Source organism: Oncorhynchus masou, unplaced genomic scaffold, assembly GCF_036934945.1.
Source record: "Oncorhynchus masou masou isolate Uvic2021 unplaced genomic scaffold, UVic_Omas_1.1 unplaced_scaffold_704, whole genome shotgun sequence".
NCBI lineage: Eukaryota > Metazoa > Chordata > Actinopteri > Salmoniformes > Salmonidae > Oncorhynchus > Oncorhynchus masou.
This window is the reverse complement of record NW_027013502.1, coordinates 167,329-194,763: the sequence shown is the minus strand read 5'-3', so window position 1 is coordinate 194,763 and position 27,435 is coordinate 167,329. Positions and strand designations below refer to the sequence as shown.

At 51.3% G+C, this 27,435-nt stretch overlaps 1 protein-coding gene across 1 annotated transcript in view; it reads right to left on the bottom strand.

The window, feature by feature from the left end:
- LOC135537051 (bromodomain-containing protein 4-like) overlaps nt 1-27,435 on the bottom strand; it is a 78,930-nt gene that overhangs the window by 14,181 nt on the left and 37,314 nt on the right. Inside the window, 12 exon segments of the mRNA XM_064963265.1 lie at nt 2,538-2,630; nt 3,216-3,476; nt 3,594-3,694; nt 6,715-6,935; nt 7,288-7,563; nt 11,926-12,054; nt 13,677-13,835; nt 17,799-18,038; nt 18,382-18,716; nt 21,300-21,432; nt 23,944-24,081; nt 25,229-25,321. Coding sequence (XP_064819337.1) covers nt 2,538-2,630; nt 3,216-3,476; nt 3,594-3,694; nt 6,715-6,935; nt 7,288-7,563; nt 11,926-12,054; nt 13,677-13,835; nt 17,799-18,038; nt 18,382-18,716; nt 21,300-21,432; nt 23,944-24,081; nt 25,229-25,321 — 2,179 coding nt within the window.

Genomic DNA, 27,435 nt, shown 5'->3' with positions numbered 1-27,435 from the left:
GGAAGGGGCAAGCCTTCAGAAATGACCGTCTCCTCCGCGCTACCCGCCTCCTCCGCGCTACCCGCCTCCTCCGATCTACCCGCCTCCTCCGCGCTACCCGCCTCCTCCGCGCTACCCGCCTCCTCCGCGCTACCCGCCTCCTCTACCCGCATCCTCTACCAGTCTCCTCCGCGCTACCAGTCTCCTCCGCGCTACCCGTCTCCTCCGCGCTACCTGCCTCCTCCGCGCTACCCGTCTCCTCCGCGCTACCCGTCTCCTCCGCGCTACCCGTCTCCTCCGCGCTATCCGTCTCCACCGCGCTACCCGTCTCCACCGCGCTACCCGCCTCCTCTACCCGCATTCCTCTACCTGTCTCCTCCGCGCTACCCGTCTCCTCCGCGCTACCCGTCTCCTACGCGCTACCCGTCTCCTCCGCGCTACCCGTCTCCTCCGCGCTACCCGCCTCCTCTACCCGCATCCTCTACCAGTCTCCTCCGCGCTACCCGTCTCCTCCGCGTTACAGGTCTCCTCCGCGCTACCTGCCTCCTCCGCGCTACCCGTCTCCTCCGCGCTACCCGTCTCCTCCGCGCTATCCGTCTCCACCGCGCTACCCGTCTCCACCGCGCTACCCGCCTCCTCTACCCGCATTCCTCTACCCGTCTCCTCCGCGCTACCCGTCTCCTCCGCGCTACCCGTCTCCTCCGCGCTACCCGTCTCCTCCGCGCTACCCGTCTCCTCCGCGCTACCCGTCTCCTCCGCGCTACCCGTCTCCTCCGCGCTACCCGTCTCCTCCGCGTTACCGGTCTCCTCCGCGTTACCGGTCTCCTCCGCGCTTCAGGTCTCCTCCGCGCTACCCGCATCCTCTACCAGTCTCCTCCGCGCTACCCGCATCCTCTACCAGTCTCCTCCGCGCTACCCGCCTCCTCCGCGCTACCCGCCTCCTCCGCGCTACCCGCCTCCTCCGCGCTACCCGCCTCCTCCGCGCTACCCGCCTCCTCCGCGCTACCCGCATCCTCTACCCGCCTCCTCCGCGCTACCCGCCTCCTCCGCGCTACCCGCCTCCTCCGCGCTACCCGCCTCCTCCGCGCTACCCGCCTCCTCCGCGCTACCCGCATCCTCTACCCGTCTCCTCTACCCGTCTCCTCCGCCCTACCCGCCTCCTCTACCCGTCTCCTCCGCCCTACCCGCCTCCTCTACCCGTCTCCTCCGCCCTACCCTCCTCCGCGCTACCCGCCTCCTCCGCGCTACCCGCCTCCTCCGCGCTACCCGCCTCCTCCGCGCTACCCGCCTCCTCCGCGCTACCCGCCTCCTCCGCGCTACCCGCCTCCTCCGCGCTACCCGCCTCCTCTTCACAACCAGATGACTGAGCTGCTTCACAACCAGTTGACTGAGAGCTGCTTCACAACCAGATGACTGAGCTGCTTCACAACCAGATGACTGAGCTGCTTCACAACCAGATGACTGAGCTGCTTCACAACCAGTTGACTGAGAGCTGCTTCACAACCAGATGACTGAGAGCTGCTTCACAACCAGATGACTGAGAGCTGCTTCACAACCAGATGACTGAGCTGCTTCACAACCAGTTGACTGAGAGCTGCTTCACAACCAGTTGACTGAGAGCTGCTTCACAACCAGTTGACTGAGAGCTGCTTCACAACCAGATGACTGAGCTGCTTCACAACCAGATGACTGAGAGCTGCTTCACAACCAGTTGACTGAGAGCTGCTTCACAACCACATGACTGAGAGCTGCTTCACAACCAGATGACTGAGAGCTGCTTCACAACCAGATGACTGAGCTGCTTCACAACCAGATGACTGAGAGCTGCTTCACAACCAGTTGACTGAGAGCTGCTTCACAACCACATGACTGAGAGCTGCTTCACAACCAGATGACTGAGAGCTGCTTCACAACCAGATGACTGAGAGCTGCTTCACAACCAGATGACTGAGAGCTGCTTCACAACCAGATGACTGAGAGCTGCTTCACAACCAGATGACTGAGAGCTGCTTCACAACCAGATGACTGAGAGCTGCTTCACAACCAGATGACAGAGAGCTGCTTCACAACCACATGACTGAGAGCTGCTTCACAACCAGATGACTGAGAGCTGCTTCACAACCAGATGACAGAGAGCTGCTTCACAACCAGATGACTGAGAGCTGCTTCACAACCACATGACTGAGAGCTGCTTCACAACCAGATGACAGAGAGCTGCTTCACAACCAGATGACTGAGAGCTGCTTCACAACCACATGACTGAGAGCTGCTTCACAACCAGATGACTGAGAGCTGCTTCACAACCAGATGACTGAGCTGCTTCACAACCAGATGACTGAGCTGCTTCACAACCAGATGACTGAGAGCTGCTTCACAACCAGTTGACTGAGAGCTGCTTCACAACCAGTTGACTGAGAGCTGCTTCACAACCAGTTGACTGAGAGCTGCTTCACAACCAGATGACAGAGAGCTGCGCATTCTTGCTGCCCCACTCAAACTATGCATTATGAGTAGTGTGTGTGTAGTGTCGTGTGTGTGTGTAGTGTCGTGTGTGTTACCTGTGTCGTCGCTGTCAGAGGAGTCACTGCTGCCTGATGAAGATCCTGTCTTCATCTTCATCACACTGGTCACCTCCAGAGCCTTCTCTACTGCTTCACACACACACAGGATGGGTTAACTGGTCATTCTGGTCAATATTATTTCACCATCTCTCTCTCTCTCACACACACTGAACACACACTTCCTCTCCTGGTGTTTCATTATTTCACCACCACTCTCTTTCTCCTTCTCTCTCTCCCTCTCTTTCTCCTTCTCTCCCTCTCTTTCTCCTTCTCTCCCTCCCTCTCTTTCTCCTCTATCCTTGACTCCCTATCTTTCTCCTTCTCTCTCCCTCTTTCTCCTCTCTCCCTCCTCCTCCTTCTCTCTCCCTCCTTCTCCTTCTCTCTCCCTCCTTCTCCTTCTCTCTCCCTCCTTCTCCTTCTCCTTCCCTCCTTCTCCTTCTCTCTCCCTCCTTCTCTCTCCCTCCTTCTCTTTATCCTTCTCTCTCTCTCTCCATTATTTCACCACCACTCACCCTCTTCCGTCCCTCCCTCCCCACCTCTCTTACCTGGCTGTGATTTCTCTAGTCAAGACGCATTTCTCAGGCTCTCTCTCCCTCCCCACCTCTCTTACCTGTCTGTGATTTCTCTAGTCAAGACGCATTTCTCAGGCTCTCTCTCCCTCCCCACCTCTCTTACCTGGCTGTGATTTCTTCTTCTTTCTAAGGCTGGTCCAGACATATTTCTCCAGCTCTCGGAGCGTCGAGGGTTTCAGCGTCTCAAAGTCGATCTCTATCTCGTCTGGGTTGGTGTTCTTGAGCGATGGCTCTCGTGATTGGATGATGTGGACGACGCGGCCAAGCTTGTCGCCGGGCAGTTTATTGATGTCCAGACTGAGCTGGCGTTTCTCCTCGTAGGACATTGGCTTACACCTGTCAGCTGCCCCGCCCACAAACACACCTGGGACACAGACAAATACATTAACATTTTTGAAAAAAAAAATTTTTTCTTTATATACATCTTACAAAATCACTCACTCACTCACTCACTCACTCACTCACTCACTCACTCACTCACTCATGTGATCTTCTGCCTCCAGCGAGGCAGAGGGGGCAAGGGGGGTGGAGCCGGTCTGATGTGGGGCGCCCGGACGACTGCTCTTCATACTCTCTTTCTTACTGTGGAGGAAGAGACAGATGAGAGCGAGTTGGCAGAGCGTGTCAGAGAGAAATGATTAATCAATCAGAAATCTCCATTGTCCATCCTGGGTTTAGCCATCATACCCAGATCTCTCTACCTGGGCTTCTCTCCATCCCATCCTATTCTACCTGGGCTTCTCTCCATCCCATCCCATCCTATCTGGGCTTCTCTCCATCCCATCCTATTCTACCTGGGCTTCTCTCCATCCCATCCCATCCTATCTGGGCTTCTCTCCATCCCATCCTATCCTACCTGGGCTTCTCTCCATCCCATCCCATCCTACCTGGGCTTCTCTCCGTCCCATCCCATCCTACCTGGGCTTCTCTCCGTCCCATCCCATCCTATCTGGGCTTCTCTCCATCCCATCCTACCTGGGCTTCTCTCCATCCCATCCTATCCTACCTGGGCTTCTCTCCATCCCATCCCATCCTACCTGGGCTTCTCTCCGTCCCATCCTATCCTACCTGGGCTTCTCTCCGTCCCATCCTATCCTACCTGGGCTTCTCTCCGTCCCATCCTATCCTACCTGGGCTTCTCTCCGTCCCATCCTATCCTACCTGGGCTTCTCTCCGTCCCATCCTATCCTACCTGGGCTTCTCTCCGTCCCATCCTATCCTACCTGGGCTTCTCTCCGTCCCATCCTATCCTACCTGGGCTTCTCTCCATCCCATCCCATCCTACCTGGGCTTCTCTCCGTCCCATCCTATCCTACCTGGGCTTCTCTCCGTCCCATCCTATCCTACCTGGGCTTCTCTCCGTCCCATCCTATCCTACCTGGGCTTCTCTCCGTCCCATCCTATCCTACCTGGGCTTCTCTCCGTCCCATCCTATCCTACCTGGGCTTCTCTCCAACCCATCCTATCCTATCTGGGCTTCTCTCCATCCCATCCTATCCTATCTGGGCTTCTCTCCATCCCATCCTACCTGGGCTTCTCTCCATCCCATCCTACCTGGGCTTCTCTCCATCCCATCCTATCCTACCTGGGCTTCTCTCCATCCCATCCTATCCTACCTGGGCTTCTCTCCATCCCATCCTATCCTACCTGGGCTTCTCTCCATCCCATCCTATCCTACCTGGGCTTCTCTCCATCCCATCCTATCCTACCTGGGCTTCTCTCCATCCCATCCTATCCTACCTGGGCTTCTCTCCATCCATCCTACCTGGGCTTCTCTCCATCCCATCCTACCTGGGCTTCTCTCCATCCCATCCTACCTGGGCTTCTCTCCATCCCATCCTATCCTACCTGGTCTTCTCTCCATCCCATCCTATCCTACCTGGGCTTCTCTCCATCCATTCTACCTGGGCTTCTCTCCATCCCATCCTACCTGGGCTTCTCTCCATCCCATCCTATTCTACCTGGGCTTCTCTCCATCCCATCCTATCCTACCTGGGCTTCTCTCCATCCCATCCTATCCTACCTGGGCTTCTCTCCATCCCATCCCATCCGGGCTTCTCTCCATCCCATCCTATCTGGGCTTCTCTCCATCCCATCCTATCCTACCTGGGCTTCTCTCCATCCCATCCTATCCTACCTGGGCTTCTCTCCATCCCATCCCATCCGGGCTTCTCTCCATCCCATCCTATCTGGGCTTCTCTCCATCCCATCCTATCCTACCTGGGCTTCTCTCCATCCCATCCCATCCGGGCTTCTCTCCATCCCATCCCATCTGGGCTTCTCTCCATCCCATCCTATCCTACCTGGGCTTCTCTCCATCCCATCCTATCCTACCTGGGCTTCTCTCCATCCCATCCTACCTGGGCTTCTCTCCATCCCATCCTATTCTACCTGGGCTTCTCTCCATCCCATCCTATCCTACCTGGGCTTCTCTCCATCCCATCCTATCCTACCTGGGCTTCTCTCCATCCCATCCCATCCGGGCTTCTCTCCATCCCATCCCATCCGGGCTTCTCTCCATCCCATCCTATCTGGGCTTCTCTCCATCCCATCCTATCCTACCTGGGCTTCTCTCCATCCCATCCCATCCGGGCTTCTCTCCATCCCATCCCACCTGGGCTTCTCTCCATCCTATCCCATCTGGGCTTCTCTCCATCCCATCCCATCTGGGCTTCTCTCCATCCCATCCCATCTGGGCTTCTCTCCATCCCATCCTATCTGGGCTTCTCTCCATCCATCCTACCTGGGCTTCTCTCCATCCCATCCCATCTGGGCTTCTCTCCATCCCATCCCACCTGGGCTTCTCTCCATCCTATCCCATCTGGGCTTCTCTCCATCCCATCCCATCTGGGCTTCTCTCCATCCCATCCTATCTGGGCTTCTCTCCATCCCATCCTACCTGGGCTTCTCTCCATCCATCCTACCTGGGCTTCTCTCCATCCATCCTACCTGGGCTTCTCTCCATCCATCCTACCTGGGCTTCTCTCCATCCCATCCGGGCTTCTCTCCATCCCATCCCATCTGGGCTTCTCTCCATCCTATCCCATCTGGGCTTCTCTCCATCCCATCTGGGCTTCTCTCCATCCTATCCCATCTGGGCTTCTCTCCATCCCATCTGGGCTTCTCTCCATCCCATCCCACCTGGGCTTCTCTCCATCCCATCCCATCTGGGCTTCTCTCCATCCCATCCCACCTGGGCTTCTCTCCATCCTATCCCATCTGGGCTTCTCTCCATCCCATCCCATCTGGGCTTCTCTCCATCCCATCCCATCTGGGCTTCTCTCCATCCCATCCTATCTGGGCTTCTCTCCATCCATCCTACCTGGGCTTCTCTCCATCCCATCCCATCTGGGCTTCTCTCCATCCCATCCCACCTGGGCTTCTCTCCATCCCATCCCATCTGGGCTTCTCTCCATCCCATCCTATCTGGGCTTCTCTCCATCCCATCCTACCTGGGCTTCTCTCCATCCATCCTACCTGGGCTTCTCTCCATCCATCCTACCTGGGCTTCTCTCCATCCATCCTACCTGGGCTTCTCTCCATCCATCCTACCTGGGCTTCTCTCCATCCATCCTACCTGGGCTTCTCTCCATCCATCCTACCTGGGCTTCTTGATTTTCTTGGGCGTGGTCACCAGCTCCTTGCTGTTTTTGCTCTTTCTGATTGGCTGGAGGATGGCAGGGGGCGGGATCTCTGGTGGCTCCTCCCCTCCCATCTTCTTCTTGAACTTGTCTTTATTCTTCTCCTTCTCCCTCTCTTTTCTCTTGGGCTTGGTGGCCTGGGGTGTGGACAGAGCGGCCAGCTGTTCGTGAACAGCTTTGAGCTGTAGGACAGACACACACAGGAGGATGTTAAAAGAGAAACACAGCTTCCTCTCAACTCTTTCATTTTCTCCACTTCCTCTCTTCTCTTACCGGTTCTGTGTTCAGGTGAAAATCCCTTGCTCTCTCTCTTCCTAATCCCTTTCTTTCTTATTCTTTCTGGTCGGTCGGTCGGTCGGTCGGTAAGTCAGTCAGTCAGTCAGGTGTCAACACAGTGTTTTATCCTTCCTAAACTTTCTTTACCTCTTTCACCCCCTTCGCCCCCGGGAGACCCCTTCGCCCTCGGGAGACCCCTTCGCCCTCGGGAGACCCCTTCGCCCTCGGGAGACCCCTTCTCCTCCCCCTCCCCCTCACCTGTTCCTGTAGTTCAGCCAGTCTCTGTGTTCTCTCGTGTTCCAAACCTCCCTCAGAGGATTCTGATTCCGACGAGGAGGAGCTGTCATCAGAGGAGGAGGGGGGTCGGGGGGCAGGGGGCTGTCTGGCCGAAGGGGTGGGGAGGGGGTGGATGGGGGGGACGGGGTGGAGGGCAGGGGAGATGGTGGGGAGGGGTTTGAGGACTGGGGAGGGGGAGGGGAGGGCCGTCTCCTCAAGCTCGTCAGGCATTTTGGCAAAGCGCATCTCAAACACGTCCTGTAGAGAGAGAGAAAGAGAGAGCTTTGTCAATGTTAACATGTTTCCCATGCCAACAAAGCCCCTTGAATTGAAAGCGGTCAGAGCTATGAACCATGGGAACTTTAGTCCGTGGCACTATGAGATTTGTAGTTCATCCATTCAACACCGTTTATGTTGACACCTGACATTTGTCTGAAAGTGCTGTTGGTTGCTAGTATTTTCTGTCTGTTAAGATCGTCAGATGTGTTGTAGTTGTTCACCTGTAGTTTGTGTAGTTGTGTATCTGCTGTGTTGCATTATACCTGTAGCTTGTGTGCAATGTTGTGTAGTTTACCTGTAGTTTGCATGTCATAGCAACCACGTTGTGTAGTTTGCGTGCCATAGCAACCACGTTGTGTAGTTTACCTGTGGTTTGCATGTCATAGCAACCAAGTTGTGTAGTTTACCTGTAGTGTGCGTGCCATAGCAACCATGTTGTGTAGTTTACCTGTAGTTTACATGTCATAGCAACCATGTTGTGTAGTTTGCGTGCCATAGCAACCATGTTGTGTAGTTTACCTGTAGTGTGCGTGCCATAGAAACTATTACACTCGACGGAACGACTTGACTAGTGTAGTGTCAACATCGCAGCCACTACCAGCTAGCCTACAAAGTCAACAACGCAGCCACTGCCAGCTAGCCTACTCCAGCAGTACTGTATCATTTCAATCATTTTAGTCAATAAGATTCTTGCTACGTAAGCTTAACTTTCTGAACATTCGAGACGTGTAGTCCACTTGTCATTCCAATCTCCTTTGCATTAGCGTAGCCTCTTCTGTAGCCTGCCAACTATGTGTCTATCTATCCCTGTTCTCTCCTCTCTGCACAGACCATACAAACGCTCCACACCGCGTGGCCGCGGCCACCCTAACCTGGTGGTCCCAGCGCGCACGACCCACGTGGAGTTCCAGGTCTCCGGTAGCCTCTGGAACTGCCGATCTGAGGCCAACAAGGCAGAGTTCATCTCAGCCTATGCCTCCCTCCAGTCCCTCGACTTCTTGGCACTGACGGAAACATGGATCACCACAGATAACACTGCTACTCCTACTGCTCTCTCTTCGTCCGCCCACGTGTTCTCGCACACCCCGAGAGCTTCTGGTCAGCGGGGTGGTGGCACCGGGATCCTCATCTCTCCCAAGTGGTCATTCTCTCTCTCTCCCCTTACCCATCTGTCTATCGCCTCCTTTGAATTCCATGCTGTCACAGTTACTAGCCCTTTCAAGCTTAACATCCTTATCATTTATCGCCCTCCAGGTTCCCTCGGAGAGTTCATCAATGAGCTTGATGCCTTGATAAGCTCCTTTCCTGAGGACGGCTCACCTCTCACAGTCCTGGGCGACTTTAACCTCCCCACGTCTACCTTTGACTCATTCCTCTCTGCCTCCTTCTTTCCACTCCTCTCCTCTTTTGACCTCACCCTCTCACCTTCCCCCTACTCACAAGGCAGGCAATACGCTCGACCTCATCTTTACTAGATGCTGTTCTTCCACTAACCTCATTGCAACTCCCCTCCAAGTCTCCGACCACTACCTTGTATCCTTTTCCCTCTCGCTCTCATCCAACACTTCCCACACTGCCCCTACTCGGATGGTATCGCGCCGTCCCAACCTTCGCTCTCTCTCCCCGCTACTCTCTCCTCTTCCATCCTATCATCTCTTCCCTCTGCTCATACCTTCTCCAACCTATCTCCTGATTCTGCCTCCTCAACCCTCCTCTCTTCCCTTTCTGCATCCTTTGACTCTCTATGTCCCCTATCCTCCAGGCCGGCTCGGTCCTCCCCTCCCGCTCCGCGGCTCGACGACTCATTGCGAGCTCACAGAACAGAGCTCCGGGCAGCCGAGCGGAAATGGAGGAAAACTCGCCTCCCTGCGGACCTGGCATCCTTTCACTCCCTCCTCTCTACATTTTCCTCCTCTGTCTCTGCTGCTAAAGCCACTTTCTACCACTCTAAATTCCAAGCATCTGCCTCTAACCCTAGGAAGCTCTTTGCCACCTTCTCCTCCCTCCTGAATCCTCCTCCCCCTCCCCCCCTCCTCCCTCTCTGCAGATGACTTCGTCAACCATTTTGAAAAGAAGGTCGACGACATCCGATCCTCGTTTGCTAAGTCAAACGACACCGCTGGTTCTGCTCACACTGCCCTACCCTGTGCTCTGACCTCTTTCTCCCCTCTCTCTCCAGATGAAATCTCGCTTCTTGTGATGGCCGGCCGCCCAACAACCTGCCCGCTTGACCCTATCCCCTCCTCTCTTCTCCAGACCATTTCCGGAGACCTTCTCCCTTACCTCACCCATCAACTCATCCCTGACCGCTGGCTACGTCCCTTCCGTCTTCAAGAGAGCGAGAGTTGCACCCCTTCTGAAAAAACCTACACTCGATCCCTCCGATGTCAACAACTACAGACCAGTATCCCTTCTTTCTTTTCTCTCCAAAACTCTTGAACGTGCCGTCCTTGGCCAGCTCTCCCGCTATCTCTCTCAGAATGACCTTCTTGATCCAAATCAGTCAGGTTTCAAGACTAGTCATTCAACTGAGACTGCTCTTCTCTGTATCACGGAGGCGCTCCGCACTGCTAAAGCTAACTCTCTCTCCTCTGCTCTCATCCTTCTAGACCTATCGGCTGCCTTCGATACTGTGAACCATCAGATCCTCCTCTCCACCCTCTCCGAGTTGGGAATCTCCGGCGCGGCCCACGCTTGGATTGCGTCCTACCTGACAGGTCGCTCCTACCAGGTGGCGTGGCGAGAATCTGTCTCCTCGCCACGCGCTCTCACCACTGGTGTCCCCCAGGGCTCTGTTCTAGGCCCTCTCCTATTCTCGCTATACACCAAGTCACTTGGCTCTGTCATAACCTCACATGGTCTCTCCTATCATTGCTATGCAGACGACACACAATTAATCTTCTCCTTTCCCCCTTCTGATGACCAGGTGGCGAATCGCATCTCTGCATGTCTGGCAGACATATCAGTGTGGATGACGGATCACCACCTCAAGCTGAACCTCGGCAAGACGGAGCTGCTCTTCCTCCCGGGGAAGGACTGCCCGTTCCATGATCTCGCCATCACAGTTGACAACTCCATTGTGTCCTCCTCCCAGAGCGCTAAGAACCTTGGCGTGATCCTGGACAACACCCTGTCGTTCTCAACCAACATCATGGCGGTGGCCCGTTCCTGTAGGTTCATGCTCTACAACATCCGCAGAGTACGACCCTGCCTCACACAGGAAGCGGCGCAGGTCCTAATCCGGGCACTTGTCATCTCCCGTCTGGATTACTGCAACTCGCTGTTGGCTGGGCTCCCTGCCTGTGCCATTAAACCCCTACAACTCATCCAGAACGCCGCAGCCCGTCTGGTGTTCAACCTTCCCAAGTTCTCTCACGTCACCCCGCTCCTCCGCTCTCTCCACTGGCTTCCAGTTGAAGCTCGCATCCGCTACAAGACCATGGTGCTTGCCTACGGAGCTGTGAGGGGAACGGCACCGCAGTACCTCCAGGCTCTGATCAGGCCCTACGCCCAAACAAGGGCACTGCGTTCATCCACCTCTGGCCTGCTCGCCTCCCTACCACTGAGGAAGTACAGTTCCCGCTCAGCCCAGTCAAAACTGTTCGCTGCTCTGGCCCCCCAATGGTGGAACAAACTCCCTCACGACGCCAGGACAGCGGAGTCAATCACCACCTTCCGGAGACACCTGAAACCCCACCTCTTCAAGGAATACCTAGGATAGGATAAGTAATCCTTCTCACCCCCCTCCCCTTAATGATTTAGATGCACTATTGTAAAGTGGCTGTTCCACTGGATGTCAGAAGGTGAATTCACCAATTTGTAAGTCGCTCTGGATAAGAGCGTCTGCTAAATGACTTAAATGTAAATAGCAACCACGTTGTGTAGTTTACCTGTAGTGTGCGTGCCATAGCAACCATGCTGTGTCGTTTACCTGTAGCTTGCGTGCCATAGCAACCATGCTGTGTCGTTTACCTGTAGCTTGCGTGCCATAGCAACCATGCTGTGTAGTTTACCTGTAGCTTGCGTGCCATAGCAACCATGCTGTGTAGTTTACCTGTAGCTAGCGTGCCATAGCAACCATGCTGTGTAGTTTACCCGTAGTTTGCGTGCCATAGCAACCATGCTGTGTAGTTTACCTGTAGCTTGCGTGCCATAGCAACCATGCTGTGTAGTTTACCTGTAGCTTGCGTGCCATAGCAACCATGCTGTGTAGTTTACCTGTAGCTTGTGTGCCATAGCAACCATGCTGTGTAGTTTACCTGTAGCTTGCGTGCCATAGCAACCATGCTGTGTAGTTTACCTGTAGCTTGCGTGCCATAGCAACCATGCTGTGTAGTTTACCTGTAGTTTGCGTGCCATATTGACCACGTCATGGTCTGGGGGGTTGTATTTGTAACAGTTGGAGAACATCAACCGGACATCAGCAGCAAAGTGCTGAGCATCTCTGTACTGCCTGCTGTCCAGCTTATCCTGAGGGAACAAACACACAGTGCTGAGCATCTCTGTACTGCCCTGCTGTCCAGCTTATCCTGAGGGAACAAACACACAGTGCTGAGCATCTCTGTACTGCCTGCTGTCCAGCTTATCCTGAGGGAACAAACACACAGTGCTGAGCATCTCTGTACTGCCCTGCTGTCCAGCTTATCCTGAGGGAACAAACACACAGTGCTGAGCATCTCTGTACTGCCCTGCTGTCCAGCTTATCCTGAGGGAACAAACACACAGTGCTGAGCATCTCTGTACTGCCCTGCTGTCCAGCTTATCCTGAGGGAACAAACACACAGTGCTGAGCATCTCTGTACTGCCTGCTGTCCAGCTTATCCTGAGGGAACAAACACACAGTGCTAAGCATCTCTGTACTGCCCTGCTGTCCAGCTTATCCTGAGGGAACAAACACACAGTGCTAAGCATCTCTGTACTGCCCTGCTGTCCAGCTTATCCTGAGGGAACAAACACACAGTGCTGAGCATCTCTGTACTGCCTGCTGTCCAGCTTATCCTGAGGGAACAAACACACAGTGCTAAGCATCTCTGTACTGCCCTGCTGTCCAGCTTATCCTGAGGGAACAAACACACAGTGCTAAGCATCTCTGTACTGCCCTGCTGTCCAGCTTATCCTGAGGGAACAAACACACAGTGCTAAGCATCTCTGTACTGCCCTGCTGTCCAGCTTATCCTGAGGGAACAAACACACAGTGCTGAGCATCTCTGTACTGCCCTGCTGTCCAGCTTATCCTGAGGGAACAAACACACAGTGCTAAGCATCTCTGTCCTGCCTGCTGTCCAGCTTATCCTGAGGGAACAAACACACAGTGCTGAGCATCTCTGTACTGCCTGCTGTCCAGCTTATCCTGAGGGAACAAACACACAGTGCTGAGCATCTCTGTCCTGCCCTGCTGTCCAGCTTATCCTGAGGGAACAAACACACACGGTGAGGCGACAGAGACACGGTTACCAATTAACACCACCGGGATGTGAAAAGCAGGGCTTCAGTGAGGAAAATGTGGTGCCGGATCCACATGCATTGGGTGTATAACCCATCACCTTCAATGTATTACCCAGAACCCCCTGGTGCTACACCTTTAATGTATTACCCAGAACCCCCTGGTGCTACACCTTTAATGCATTACCCAGAACCCCCTGGTGCTACACCTTTAATGTATTACCCAGAACCCACTGGTGCTACACCTTTAATGTATTACCCAGAACCCCTTGGTGCTTCACCTTCAATGTATTACCCAGAACCCCCTGGTGCTACACCTTTAATGTATTACCCAGAACCCCCTGGTGCTACACCTTTAATGTATTACCCAGAACCCCCTGGTGCTTCACCTTTAATGTATTACTCAGAACCCCCTGGTGCTACACCTTCAATGTATTACCCAGAACCCCCTGGTGCTACACCTTTAATGTATTACCCAGAACCCCCTGGTGCTACACCTTCAATGTATTCAGATCTATAGGAGCAGATAGAAGTTCCTCTACGGTCTGTCTGGTCTTCCTCTCAGACAGCTGGGAGGTCCACTGCTGATGACATCATCACTCATCGAAATGAACAATGAGTGAGTGAGGGTCCACTTTTGATGAGCTCACCTTGACGGTTCCGAGGTCCATAGGGTGTTTGATGATGTGATGGTAGTCGTGGAGGCCGAGGGCGTGCGCGTCGACAGGCTTGTAGAAGGGCCACGCGTACGCAATGTGTTTCTTAGACAACATGTCTCTGATAAGACCGCCACAGAACAGCAGCTGCTCCTAGAAGAGGAGGAGAGGGAGACAGAGACAGAGGAGAGGGAGACAGAGACAGAGGAGAGGGAGACAGAGACAGAGGAGAGGGAGACAGAGACAGAGGAGAGGGAGACAGAGACAGAGGAGAGGGAGACAGAGGAGAGGGAGACAGGGGAGAGGGAGACAGAGGAGAGGGAGACAGAGGAGAGGGAGACAGAGGAGAGGGAGACAGAGGAGAGGGGAAGAGGGGAGGAGAGGGAGACAGAGGAGAGGGGAAGAGGGGAGGAGAGGGAGACAGAAGAGAGGGAGACAGAAGAGAGGGAGACAGAAGAGAGGGAGACAGAAGAGAGGGAGACAGAAGAGAGGGAGACAGAAGAGAGGGAGACAGAAGAGAGGGAGACAGAGGAGAGGGAGACAGAGGAGAGGGAGACAGAGGAGAGGGAGACAGAGGAGAGGGAGACAGAAGAGGGAGACAGAAGAGGGAGACAGAAGAGGGAGACAGAGGAGAGGGAGACAGAAGAGAGGGAGACAGAAGAGAGGGAGACAGAGGAGAGGGAGACAGAGGAGAGGGAGACAGAGGAGAGGGAGACAGAAGAGAGGGAGACAGAAGAGAGGGAGACAGAAGAGAGGGAGACAGAGGAGAGGGAGACAGAGGAGAGGGAGACAGAAGAGGGAGACAGAGGAGAGGGAGACAGAAGAGGGAGACAGAAGAGGGAGACAGAAGAGGGAGACAGAGGAGAGGGAGACAGAAGAGGGAGACAGAGGAGAGGGAGACAGGAGAGGGAGACAGAAGAGGGAGACAGAGGAGAGGGAGACAGAAGGAAAGAGGAAAAAGGAAGGAAAACGAAGGCAGAGGGAAGAAGACTATTAATCCATATGAGAAATGTGTTGTCAGCTGCAGCCAACCACTGATATACAGACAGACAACCCCAACCACTCTGATACACAGACAGACAACCCCAACCACTCTGATATACAGACAGACAACCCCAACCACTCTGATATACAGACAGACAACCCCAACCACTCTGATATACAGACAGACAACCCCAACCACTCTGATACACAGACAGACAACCCCAACCACTCTGATATACAGACAGACAACCCCAACCACTCTGATACACAGACAGACGACCCCAACCACTCTGATACACAGACAGACAACCCCAACCACTCTGATACACAGACAGACAACCCCAACCACTCTGATATACAGACAGACAACCCCAACCACTCTGATACACAGACAGACAACCCCAACCACTCTGATATACAGACAGACAACCCCAACCACTCTGATACACAGACAGACAACCCCAACCACTCTGATATACAGATGTACAGCCCTAACCCTGTACAGACAGACAGACAGACAGACAACCCCAACCCTGTACAGACAGACAGACAACCCCAACCCTGTACAGAGAGACAGACAACCCTAACCCTGTACAGACAGACAGACAATACTAACCCTGTACAGACAGACAGACAGACAACCCTAACCCTGTACAGACAGACAGACAGACAACGCTAACCCTGTACAGACAGACAGACAACCCTAACACTGTACAGACAGACAGACAGACAACCCTAACCCTGTACAGACAGACAGACAACCCTAACCCTGTACAGACAGACAGACAACCCTAACCCTGTACAGACAGACAGACAGACAACCCTAACCCTGTACAGACAGACAGACAGACAACCCTAACCCTGTACAGACAGACAGACAGACAACGCTAACCCTGTACAGACAGACAGACAGACAACCCTAACCCTGTACAGACAGACAGACAGACAGACAACGCTAACCCTGTACAGACAGACAGACAACCCTAACCCTGTACAGACAGACAGACAGACAACCCTAACCCTGTACAGACAGACAGACAGACAACCCTAACCCTGTACAGACAGACAGACAGACAGACAACCCTAACCCTGTACAGAGAGACAGACAACACTAACCCTGTACAGACAGACAGACAACACTAACCCTGTACAGACAGACAGACAGACAGACAACCCTAACCCTGTACAGACAGACAGACAACACTAACCATGTACAGACAGACAGACAACCCTGACCCTGTACAGACAGACAGACAGACAACGCTAACCCTGTACAGACAGACAGACAACCCTAACACTGTACAGACAGACAGACAGACAACCCTAACCCTGTACAGACAGACAGACAACCCCAACCACTCTGATACACAGACAGACAACCCCAACCACTCTGATACACAGACAGACAACCCCAACCACTCTGATATACAGACAGACAACCCCAACCACTCTGATACACAGACAGACAACCCCAACCACTCTGATATACAGACAGACAACCCCAACCACTCTGATATACAGACAGACAACCCCAACCACTCTGATATACAGACAGACAACCCCAACCACTCTGATATACAGACAGACAACCCCAACCACTCTGATACACAGACAGACAACCCCAACCACTCTGATATACAGACAGACAACCCCAACCACTCTGATACACAGACAGACAACCCCAACCACTCTGATACACAGACAGACAACCCCAACCACTCTGATACACAGACAGACAACCCCAACCACTCTGATATACAGACAGACAACCCCAACCACTCTGATACACAGACAGACAACCCCAACCACTCTGATATACAGACAGACAACCCCAACCACTCTGATATACAGATGTACAGCCCTAACCCTGTACAGACAGACAGACAGACAGACAACCCCAACCCTGTACAGACAGACAGACAAACCCAACCCTGTACAGACAGACAGACAATACTAACCCTGTACAGACAGACAGACAGACAACCCTAACCCTGTACAGACAGACAGACAGACAACGCTAACCCTGTACAGAGAGACAGACAACCCTAACCCTGTACAGACAGACAGACAATACTAACCCTGTACAGACAGACAGACAGACAACCCTAACCCTGTACAGACAGACAGACAGACAACCCTAACCCTGTACAGACAGACAGACAGACAACGCTAACCCTGTACAGAGAGACAGACAACCCTAACCCTGTACAGACAGACAGACAATACTAACCCTGTACAGACAGACAGACAGACAACCCTAACCCTGTACAGACAGACAGACAGACAACCCTAACCCTGTACAGACAGACAGACAACCTTAACACTGTACAGACAGACAGACAGACAACCCTAACCCTGTACAGACAGACAGACAACCCTAACCCTGTACAGACAGACAGACAACCCTAACCCTGTACAGACAGACAGACAGACAACCCTAACCCTGTACAGACAGACAGACAGACAACCCTAACCCTGTACAGACAGACAGACAGACAACGCTAACCCTGTACAGACAGACAGACAGACAACGCTAACCCTGTACAGACAGACAGACAGACAGACAACCCTAACCCTGTACAGACAGACAGACAGACAGACAACGCTAACCCTGTACAGACAGACAGACAACCCTAACCCTGTACAGACAGACAGACAGACAACCCTAACCCTGTACAGACAGACAGACAGACAGACAACCCTAACCCTGTACAGAGAGACAGACAACACTAACCCTGTACAGACAGACAGACAACACTAACCCTGTACAGACAGACAGACAGACAACCCTAACCCTGTACAGACAGACAGACAACACTAACCATGTACAGACAGACAGACAACCCTGACCCTGTACAGACAGACAGACAGACAACCCTGACCCTGTACAGACAGACAGACAGACAGACAACACTAACCCTGTACAGACAGACAGACAGACAACCCTAACCCTGTACAGACAGACAGACAGACAACCCTAACACTGTACAGACAGACAGACAGACAACCCTAACACTGTACAGACAGACAGACAACCCTAACCCTGTACAGACAGACAGACAGACAGACAGACAGACAGACAGACAGACAGACAGACTGTTTTAACCTCTTGTTGTATTAGGAGAATAATACCTGTCGTTTGGGGCTCCCGCCGTGACTCGTTAACGCTCCGCCCCCGGGAACCCCCCCGCCTAGCCCCAGGTGGTGCTGGGAGTCGGGCTGGGCGGGTTCTCGTTTGGGCTGCTTCAGCGGGCGGCTGCTGCTCTCACGGCGGGGTCGGGGGGGCTCCGTCGCCACGGGAGACGACTCGCTGAGCTGGTCGTTGGCGGTGGGTGTGGTGGTGTCAGCCTTCCTCTTCTGGCTCTTCCTCTGCTGCAGGTGGGGGGGGGGGTTAAAGGTCAGGGGTTAGAGGTCAAGACAACACCACACATTCCCTCAGCATGACACATGATGAGTGGATAAGTCGATGTGCTAAAAGTAGAAAAGTAAACATGGCCCCAGCTGGATCCCCAGGGTCAGGAATGAAGAGACATTCAACAACCAGGAAGATAATGACGGTCCATGGGAACATCTCAGGGCGCGACTGGAGGAAAGAGAGAGCGACTTCCTATATCAGACGTCAATTAATATAGGTCTGTCTCCTCGTCCCCGTTCAACCACACACTTTCAGACTCCCGTACCCCCACCCCTTCTTCTCTCCCTCTGGTCTCCTCACCTTTGCTGGGGGTGCGATGCTCTGGGGGATGGGTGGGGCAGCAGGGTGAAGGCCTGGGTGGGCTGGGGGTGGTGGGGTACGGAGGTGAGGCCCTGGGCCAGGATATCCAGAGGGCTGATGGGGAAGGGTGGTCCCAGCTGGGGGCGTGGGAGGGAGGGGGTGGGGGGAACGCGAGGGGGCTGGGTCTGAGGGGGAGGGCGAGGGGAGGGTGGGGGGCCCCTGGGATACGGGGAGACCCCGAGTCTGAGGGACCGGCGACGGGGAGGAGAAACCTCGGGTGTGGGGGGTGGAGGAGGGAGATGAATCCTGGCCGGAGTCAGACTTAGACAGGAGACCTGGAGAGGAGAGAGGGGGGTAGAGAGAGACAGGGGAGGGGGGGGGGGGTGGAAGTCCACCCAGAGTAAAATATAAGAGAGAATAAGTAACAGAGAGGTGAAGACAAGAAAGGAACAGAAGAGAAGAGAAAGCACTCCATCAGTAATACAACAGTGATCTGAATCCCTCCATCAGTAATGACAACAGTGATCTGAATCCCGCCATCAGTAATGACAACAGTGATCTGAATCCCTCCATCAGTAATGACAACAGTGATCTGAATCCCCCCATCAGTAATGACAACAGTGATCTGAATCCCTCCATCAGTAATGACAACAGTGATCTGAATCCCCCCATCAGTAATGACAACAGTGATCTGAATCCCTCCATCAGTAATGACAACAGTGATCTGAATCCCCCCATCAGTAATGACAACAGTGATCTGAATCCCCCCATCAGTAATGACAACAGTGATCTGAATCCCTCCATCAGTAATGACAACAGTGATCTGAATCCCCCCATCAGTAATGACAACAGTGATCTGATTCCCTCCATCAGTAATGACAACAGTGATCTGAATCCCTCCATCAGTAATACAACAGTGATCTGAATCCCTCCATCAGTAATGACAACAGTGATCTGAATCCCCCCATCAGTAATGACAACAGTGATCTGAATCCCCCCATCAGTAATGACAACAGTGATCTGAATCCCCCATCAGTAATGACAACAGTGATCTGAATCCCCCATCAGTAATGACAACAGTGATCTGAATCCCTCCATCAGTAATGACAACAGTGATCTGAATCCCTCCATCAGTAATGACAACAGTGATCTGAATCCCTCCATCAGTAATGACAACAGTGATCTGAATCCCTCCATCAGTAATGACAACAGTGATCTGAATCCCTCCATCAGTAATGACAACAGTGATCTGAATCCCTCCATCAGTAATGACAACAGTGATCTGAATCCCTCCATCAGTAATGACAACAGTGATCTGAATCCCTCCATCAGTAATGACAACAGTGATCTGAATCCCTCCATCAGTAATGACAACAGTGATCTGAATCCCTCCATCAGTAATGACAACAGTGATCTGAATCCCCCCATCAGTAATGACAACAGTGATCTGAATCCCCCCATCAGTAATGACAACAGTGATCTGAATCCCACCATCAGTAATGACAACAGTGATCTGAATCCCCCATCAGTAATGACAACAGTGATCTGAATCCCCCCATCAGTAATGACAACAGTGATCTGAATCCCCCCATCAGTAATGACAACAGTGATCTGAATCCCCCCATCAGTAATGACAACAGTGATCTGAATCCCTCCATCAGTAATGACAACAGTGATCTGAATCCCTCCATCAGTAATGACAACAGTGATCGGAATCCCTCCATCAGTAATGACAACAGTGATCTGAATCCCTCCATCAGTAATGACAACAGTGATCTGAATCCCTCCATCAGTAATGACAACAGTGATCTGAATCCCTCCATCAGTAATGACAACAGTGATCTGAATCCCTCCATCAGTAATGACAACAGTGATCTGAATCCCTCCATCAGTAATAACAACAGTGATCTGAATCCCTCCATCAGTAATGACAACAGTGATCTGAATCCCTCCATCAGTAATGACAACAGTGATCTGAATCCCTCCATCAGTAATGACAACAGTGATCTGAATCCCTCCATCAGTAATGACAACAGTGATCTGAATCCCTCCATCAGTAATGACAACAGTGATCTGAATCCCTCCATCAGTAATGACAACAGTGATCTGAATCCCTCCATCAGTAATGACAACAGTGATCTGAATCCCTCCATTAGTAATGACAACAGTGATCTGAATCCCTCCATCAGTAATGACAACAGTGATCTGAATCCCTCCATCAGTAATGACAACAGTGATCTGAATCCCTCCATCAGTAATGACAACAGTGATCTGAATCCCTCCATCAGTAATGACAACAGTGATCTGAATCCCTCCATCAGTAATGACAACAGTGATCTGAATCCCTCCATCAGTAATACAACAGTGATCTGATTCCCTCCATCAGTAATGACAACAGTGATCTGAATCCCTCCATCAGTAATGACAACAGTGATCTGAATCCCTCCATCAGTAATGACAACAGTGATCTGAATCCCTCCATCAGTAATGACAACAGTGATCTGAATCCCTCCATCAGTAATGACAACAGTGATCTGAATCCCTCCATCAGTAATGACAACAGTGATCTGAATCCCTCCATCAGTAATGACAACAGTGATCTGAATCCCTCCATCAGTAATGACAACAGTGATCTGAATCCCTCCATCAGTAATGACAACAGTGATCTGAATCCCCCCATCAGTAATGACAACAGTGATCTGAATCCCTCCATCAGTAATGACAACAGTGATCTGAATCCCACCATCAGTAATGACAACAGTGATCTGAATCCCTCCATCAGTAATGACAACAGTGATCTGAATCCCTCCATCAGTAATGACAACAGTGATCTGAATCCCTCCATCAGTAATGACAACAGTGATCTGAATCCCTCCATCAGACTGTTGGAACTAAAAGCCACTTTCCATACATCATACCTGCTTCTCTCTGCCCCGCCCTCCGCCCCTTGGTAACCATGGGGATCTCAGTCTCCTCTTGGGGCATCTCAGAGATCTTCTGAAGAAACATCTTCTCGAGAGCCTCTGCCATCAACACTATGTCATCACCAGGCTGCGCACACACACACACACACACACACACACACACACACACACACACACACACACACAATAACACACACAATAACACGCACACACACACGTCAGTTAACCCTCGCCCTACAATCAGATTTATGTGTGTGTGTGTGTGTGTGTTATTGTGTGTCTGTCTGTCTGTGTGTGTGTTATTGTGTGTGTGTGTTATTGTGTGTGTGTTATTGTGTGTGTTATTGTGTGTGTGTGTTATTGTGTGTGTCTGTGTGTTATTGTGTGTGTGTGTGTGTTATTGTGTGTGTGTGTGTGTTATTGTGTGTGTGTGTGTGTGTGTTATTGTGTGTGTGTGTGTGTTATTGTGTGTGTGTGTGTTATTGTGTGTGTGTGTGTGTTATTGTGTGTGTGTGTGTGTGTGTGTGTTATTGTGTGTGTTATTGTGTGTGTGTGTGTAATTGTGTGTGTTATTGTGTGTGTGTGTGTTATTGTGTGTGTGTGTTATTGTGTGTGTGTGTTATTGTGTGTGTTATTGTGTGTGTGTGTGTGATTGTGTGTGTGTTATTGTGTGTGTGTGTGTGTGTTATTGTGTGTGTGTTATTGTGTGTGTGTGTGTGTTATTGTGTGTGAGTTATTGTGTGTGTGTGTGTTAGTGTGTTATTGTGTGTGTGTGTGTTAGTGTGTTATTGTGTGTGTGTGTGTGTGTGTTTTGTGTGTGTGTGTGTGTGTGTTATTGTGTGTGTGTGTGTGTGTGTGTTAGTTATTGTGTGTGTGTGTGTTATTGTGTGTGTGTGTGTTATTGTGTGTGTGTGTGTTATTGTGTGTGTGTGTGTGTTATTGTGTGTGTGTGTGTTATTGTGTGTGTGTGTGTTATATGTGTGTGTGTGTGTGTGTGTGTTATTGTGTGTGTTATTGTGTGTGTGTGTGTGTGTTATTGTGTGTGTGTGTGTGTGTTATTGTGTGTGTGTGTGTGTGTGTGTTATTGTGTGTGTGTGTGTTATTGTGTGTGTGTGTGTGTGTGTTATTGTGTGTGTGTGTGTGTGTTATTGTGTGTGTGTGTGTGTGTGTTATTGTGTGTGTGTTATTGTGTGTGTGTGTGTGTGTTATTGTGTGTGTGTTATTGTGTGTGTGTGTGTGTGTGTTATTGTGTGTGTGTTAGTTATTTGTGTGTGTGTGTGTGTGTGTTAGTTATGTGTGTGTGTGTGTGTGTGTTATTGTGTGTGTGTGTGTTATTGTGTGTGTGTGTGTTATTGTGTGTGTGTGTGTGTGTGTGTGTGTGTGTGTGTGTGTGTGTGTGTGTGTGTGTGTGTGTGTGTTATTGTGTGTGTGTGTTGTGTGTGTGTGTGTGTGTGTGTGTTATTGTGTGTGTGTGTGTTATTGTGTGTGTGTGTGTGTTATTGTGTGTGTGTGTGTGTGTGTGTGTGTTATTGTGTGTGTTATTGTGTGTGTGTGTGTTATTGTGTGTGTTATTGTGTGTGTGTGTGTTATTGTGTGTGTGTGTGTGTTATTGTGTGTGTGTGTGTTATTGTGTGTGTGTGTGTGTGTGTGTGTGTGTTATTGTGTGTGTGTGTGTGTTATTGTGTGTGTGTGTGTTATTGTGTGTGTGTGTGTGTGTGTGAGTTATTGTGTGTGTGTGTGTGTGTGTGTGTGTGTGTGTGTGTGTGTGTGTGTGTTATTGTGTGTGTGTGTGTGTGTGTGTTATTGTGTGTGTTATTGTGTGTGTGTGTGTGTGTTATTGTGTGTGTGTTATTGTGTGTGTGTGTGTGTGTTATTGTGTGTGTGTTAGTTATTGTGTGTGTGTGTGTGTGTTAGTTATTGTGTGTGTGTGTGTGTGTGTTATTGTGTGTGTGTGTGTTATTGTGTGTGTGTGTGTTATTGTGTGTGTGTGTGTGTGTTATTGTGTGTGTGTGTGTGTTATTGTGTGTGTGTGTGTGTGTTATTGTGTGTGTGTGTGTGTTGTGTGTGTGTGTGTGTGTGTGTGTGTTATTGTGTGTGTGTGTGTGTGTGTTATTGTGTGTGTGTGTGTTATTGTGTGTGTGTGTGTGTGTGTGTGTGTGTGTGTGTGTGTGTGTGTGTGTGTGTGTGTGTTTGTGTGTGTGTTATTGTGTGTGTGTTATTGTGTGTGTTATTGTGTGTGTTATTGTGTGTGTGTGTGTGTTGTGTGTGTGTGTGTGTGTGTGTTATTGTATGTGTGTGTGTGTGTGTGTGTGTTATTGTGTGTGTGTGTGTTATTGTGTGTGTGTGTGTTATTGTGTGTGTGTGTGTTATTGTGTGTGTTATTGTGTGTGTGTGTGTTATTGTGTGTGTGTGTGTTATTGTGTGTGTGTGTGTGTGTGTGTGTGTTATTGTGTGTGTGTGTGTGTGTGTGTGAGTTATTGTGTGTGTGTGTTATTGTGTGTGTGTGTGTTATTGTGTGTGTGTGTGTTATTGTGTGTGTGTGTGTGTGTTATTGTGTGTGTGTGTGTGTGTGTGTGTGTGTGTGTGTGTGTGTGTGTGTGTGTGTGTGTGTGTGTGTGTGTGTGTGTGTGTGCTGTACCTTGTTGTAGATGTAACAGTTGGTGAACATGGTGTTGAAGTCCTGTATACATTCCTGGGCGTTCCAATAGTAGCTGTTCTCCAGTCTCTTCTTGATGGTCCCCATGTCCATAGGAACCTTGATGATCTGATAGTAATCCTGGAGAGGGGAGGAGGGGGAGAGGGGGGGGAGGGAGAGGGAGAGGGGGGGATGGGGGAGGGAGAGGGAGATGGGGGAGAGGGGTTAGAGGGAGGGAGAGAGGGATGGAGGAGAGAGGGATGGGGGGAGAGAGGGGGGGAGATGGGGGAGGGAGAGAGAGAGGGAGAGAGGACAGAGGAAGGGGGGGGAGGGGTTAGAGGGAGAAGAGAGGGAGAGGGGGAGGGAGAGGGGGGGGGGAGAGGGGGGGGAGGAGAGAGAGAGAGAGAGATGGGGGAGGGAGAGGGGGGGATGGGAGAGAGAGAGGGAGATGGGGGAGGGAGAGAGGGGGGAGGGAGGACAGAGGAAGGGGGGGAGAGAGGGAGATGGAGGACAGAGGAAGGGGGGGAGAGAGGGGTTAGAGGGAGGAGAGAGGGATGGAGGAGTGAGGGATGGAGAGATTGAGAGAGGGAGGACAGAGGAAGGGGGGGATCTCTCACCTCCATCTCCCTCCCCTATGTCTCCCTCTCTCCCCCATGTCTCGCTCTCACCCCCATCTCTCACCTCCATCTCTCTCCCCCATGTCTTCCTCTCACCTCCATCTCTCTCCCCCATGTCTCCCTCTCACCTCCATCTCTCTCCCCCATGTCTCCCTCTCACCTCCATCTCCCTCCCCCATGTCTCCCTCTCTACCCCATGTCTCCCTCTCACCTCCATCTCTCAGCTCCATGTCTCCCTCTCACCTCCATCTCCCTCCCCCATGTCTCCCTCTCTACCCCATGTCTCCCTCTCACCTCCATCTCTCACCTCCATCTCTCACCTCCATCTCTCACCTCCCTCCCCCATGTCTCCCTCTCTCCCCCATGTCTCCCTCTCACCTCCATCTCTCACCTCCATGTCTCCCTCTCACCTCCATCTCCCTCCCCCATGTCTCCCTCTCTACCCCATGTCTCACCTCCATCTCTCTACCCCATGTCTCCCTCTCACCTCCATCTCTCACCTCCATCTCACCTCCATGTCTCACCTCTCACCTCCATCTCTCACCTCAATCTCTCTACACCATGTCTCCCTTTCTCCCCCATGTCTCCCTCCTGCTCTACGGTAACCTGGAGGGGCGATGAGAAGTGATCCCCCACACACACACACACACACACACACACACACTACTTACAGGCAGGCCGAGTTTGATGGCGTCTACGGGAGCCTGGAAGGGCCATGAGAAGTGATGTTTCCACAGCGTCTTCAGCAGCACCTTCAACAGGTACTGCAACACAATAAACCTATTACCAACCCACCACTCAATCAATCCACCCATCAACCAACCAACCCATCAATCAACCCACCACTCAATCAATCAACCCACCACTCAATCAACCCACCATTCAATAAATCAAGCCATCCATCAATCAACCCACCACTCAATCAATCAACCCATCAACCAACCCACCCATCAATCAACCCACCACTCAATCAATCAACCCATCAACCAACCAACCCATCAATCAACCCACCACTCAATCAACCCACCACTCAATCAATCAACCCACCACTCAATCAATCAACCCACCACTCAATCAATCAACCCATCAACCAACCAACCCATCAATCAACCCACCACTCAATCAATCAACCCATCAACCAACCAACCCATCAATCAACCCACCACTCAATCAACCAACCCATCAATCAACCCACCACTCAATCAACCCACCACTCAATCAACCCACCACTCAACCAACCAATCAACCCACCACTCAATCAACCCACCACTCAATAAATCAATCAATCCATCCATCAATCAACCCACCACTCAATCAATCAACCCATCAACCAACCAACCCATCAATCAACCCACCACTCAATCAACCCACCACTCAACCCATCAATCAACCCACCACTCAATCAACCAACCAACCGATCAACGAACCAACCCATCAACGAACCAACCCATCAACGAACCAACCCATCAATGAACCAACCCATCAATGAACCAACTAGGGCCCTATAGATCTGCAATGGGGAACACGGACAGAATAATGGAATCCAGATATTAAAACAGGATTCAACAATATAAAAAAATGTATTGAAGAACTCAGTAGGAAATCAACTAAATGTTGAACTTCAAAATGCATCGGTGATTCTCTCTCTATCTCTCCCTCCCTCCCTCTCTCTCTCTCTCTCTCCCTCCCTCTCTCTCAGAGGCAAGGGAACAGGAATGCCCATCTGTGTGCTTTTTGTCTCCCAATGTGTGTAGCCGTAAGCGATGATGTTAATGATAACCTTCTGGTAGATGAAAAGGCTTTCCCAGAAACCTTCTCTATTAAATGTTAACTACAGAGTAGTGTATGTCTACCTGGCAGAATGATATCATGATTATTTACATCAATCCAGTTGCCATTTTGTTTAGCTCACTCTGCAGTCACGAGGGCAGAAACATCACGAACCAAACAACTGTCCCAGACTGGGGCACAGTTGAATTAAAGGGTAGTTAAATCCATTTTCCCAGGCTGGGGCACAGTTGAATTAAAGGGTAGTTAAATCCATTTTCCCAGTCTGGGGCACAGTTGAATTAAAGGGTAGTTAAATCCATTTTCCCAGGCTGGGGGACAGTTGAATTAAAGGGTAGTTAAATCCATTTTCCCAGGCTGGGGGACAGTTGAATTAAAGGGTAGTAAAATCCATTTTCCCAGGCTGGGGCACAGTTGAATTAAAGGGTAGTTAAATCCATTTTCCCAGTCTGGGGCACAGTTGAATTAAAGGGTAGTTAAATCCATTTTCCCAGGCTGGGGGACAGTTGAATTAAAGGGTAGTTAAATCCATTTTCCCAGTCTGGGGCACAGTTGAATTAAAGGGTAGTTAAATCCATTTTCCCAGTCTGGGGCACAGTTGAATTAAAGGGTAGTTAAATCCATTTTCCCAGTCTGGGGCACAGTTGAATTAAAGGGTAGTTAAATCCATTTTCCCAGGCTGGGGCAGAGTTGAATTAAAGGGTAGTTAAATCCATTTTCCCAGGCTGGGGCACAGTTGAATTAAAGGGTAGTTAAATCCATTTTCCCAGACTGGGGGACAGTTGAATTAAAGGGTAGTTAAATCCATTTTCCCAGACTGGGGGACAGTTGAATTAAAGGGTAGTTAAATCCATTTTCCCAGACTGGGGCACAGTTGAATTAAAGGGTAGTTAAATCCATTTTCCCAGACTGGGGGACAGTTGAATTAAAGGGTAGTTAAATCCATTTTCCCAGACTGGGGGACAGTTGAATTAAAGGGTAGTTAAATCCATTTTCCCAGACTGGGGGACAGTTGAATTAAAGGGTAGTTAAATCCATTTTCCCAGGCTGGTGCACAGTTGAATTAAAGGGTAGTTAAATCCATTTTCCC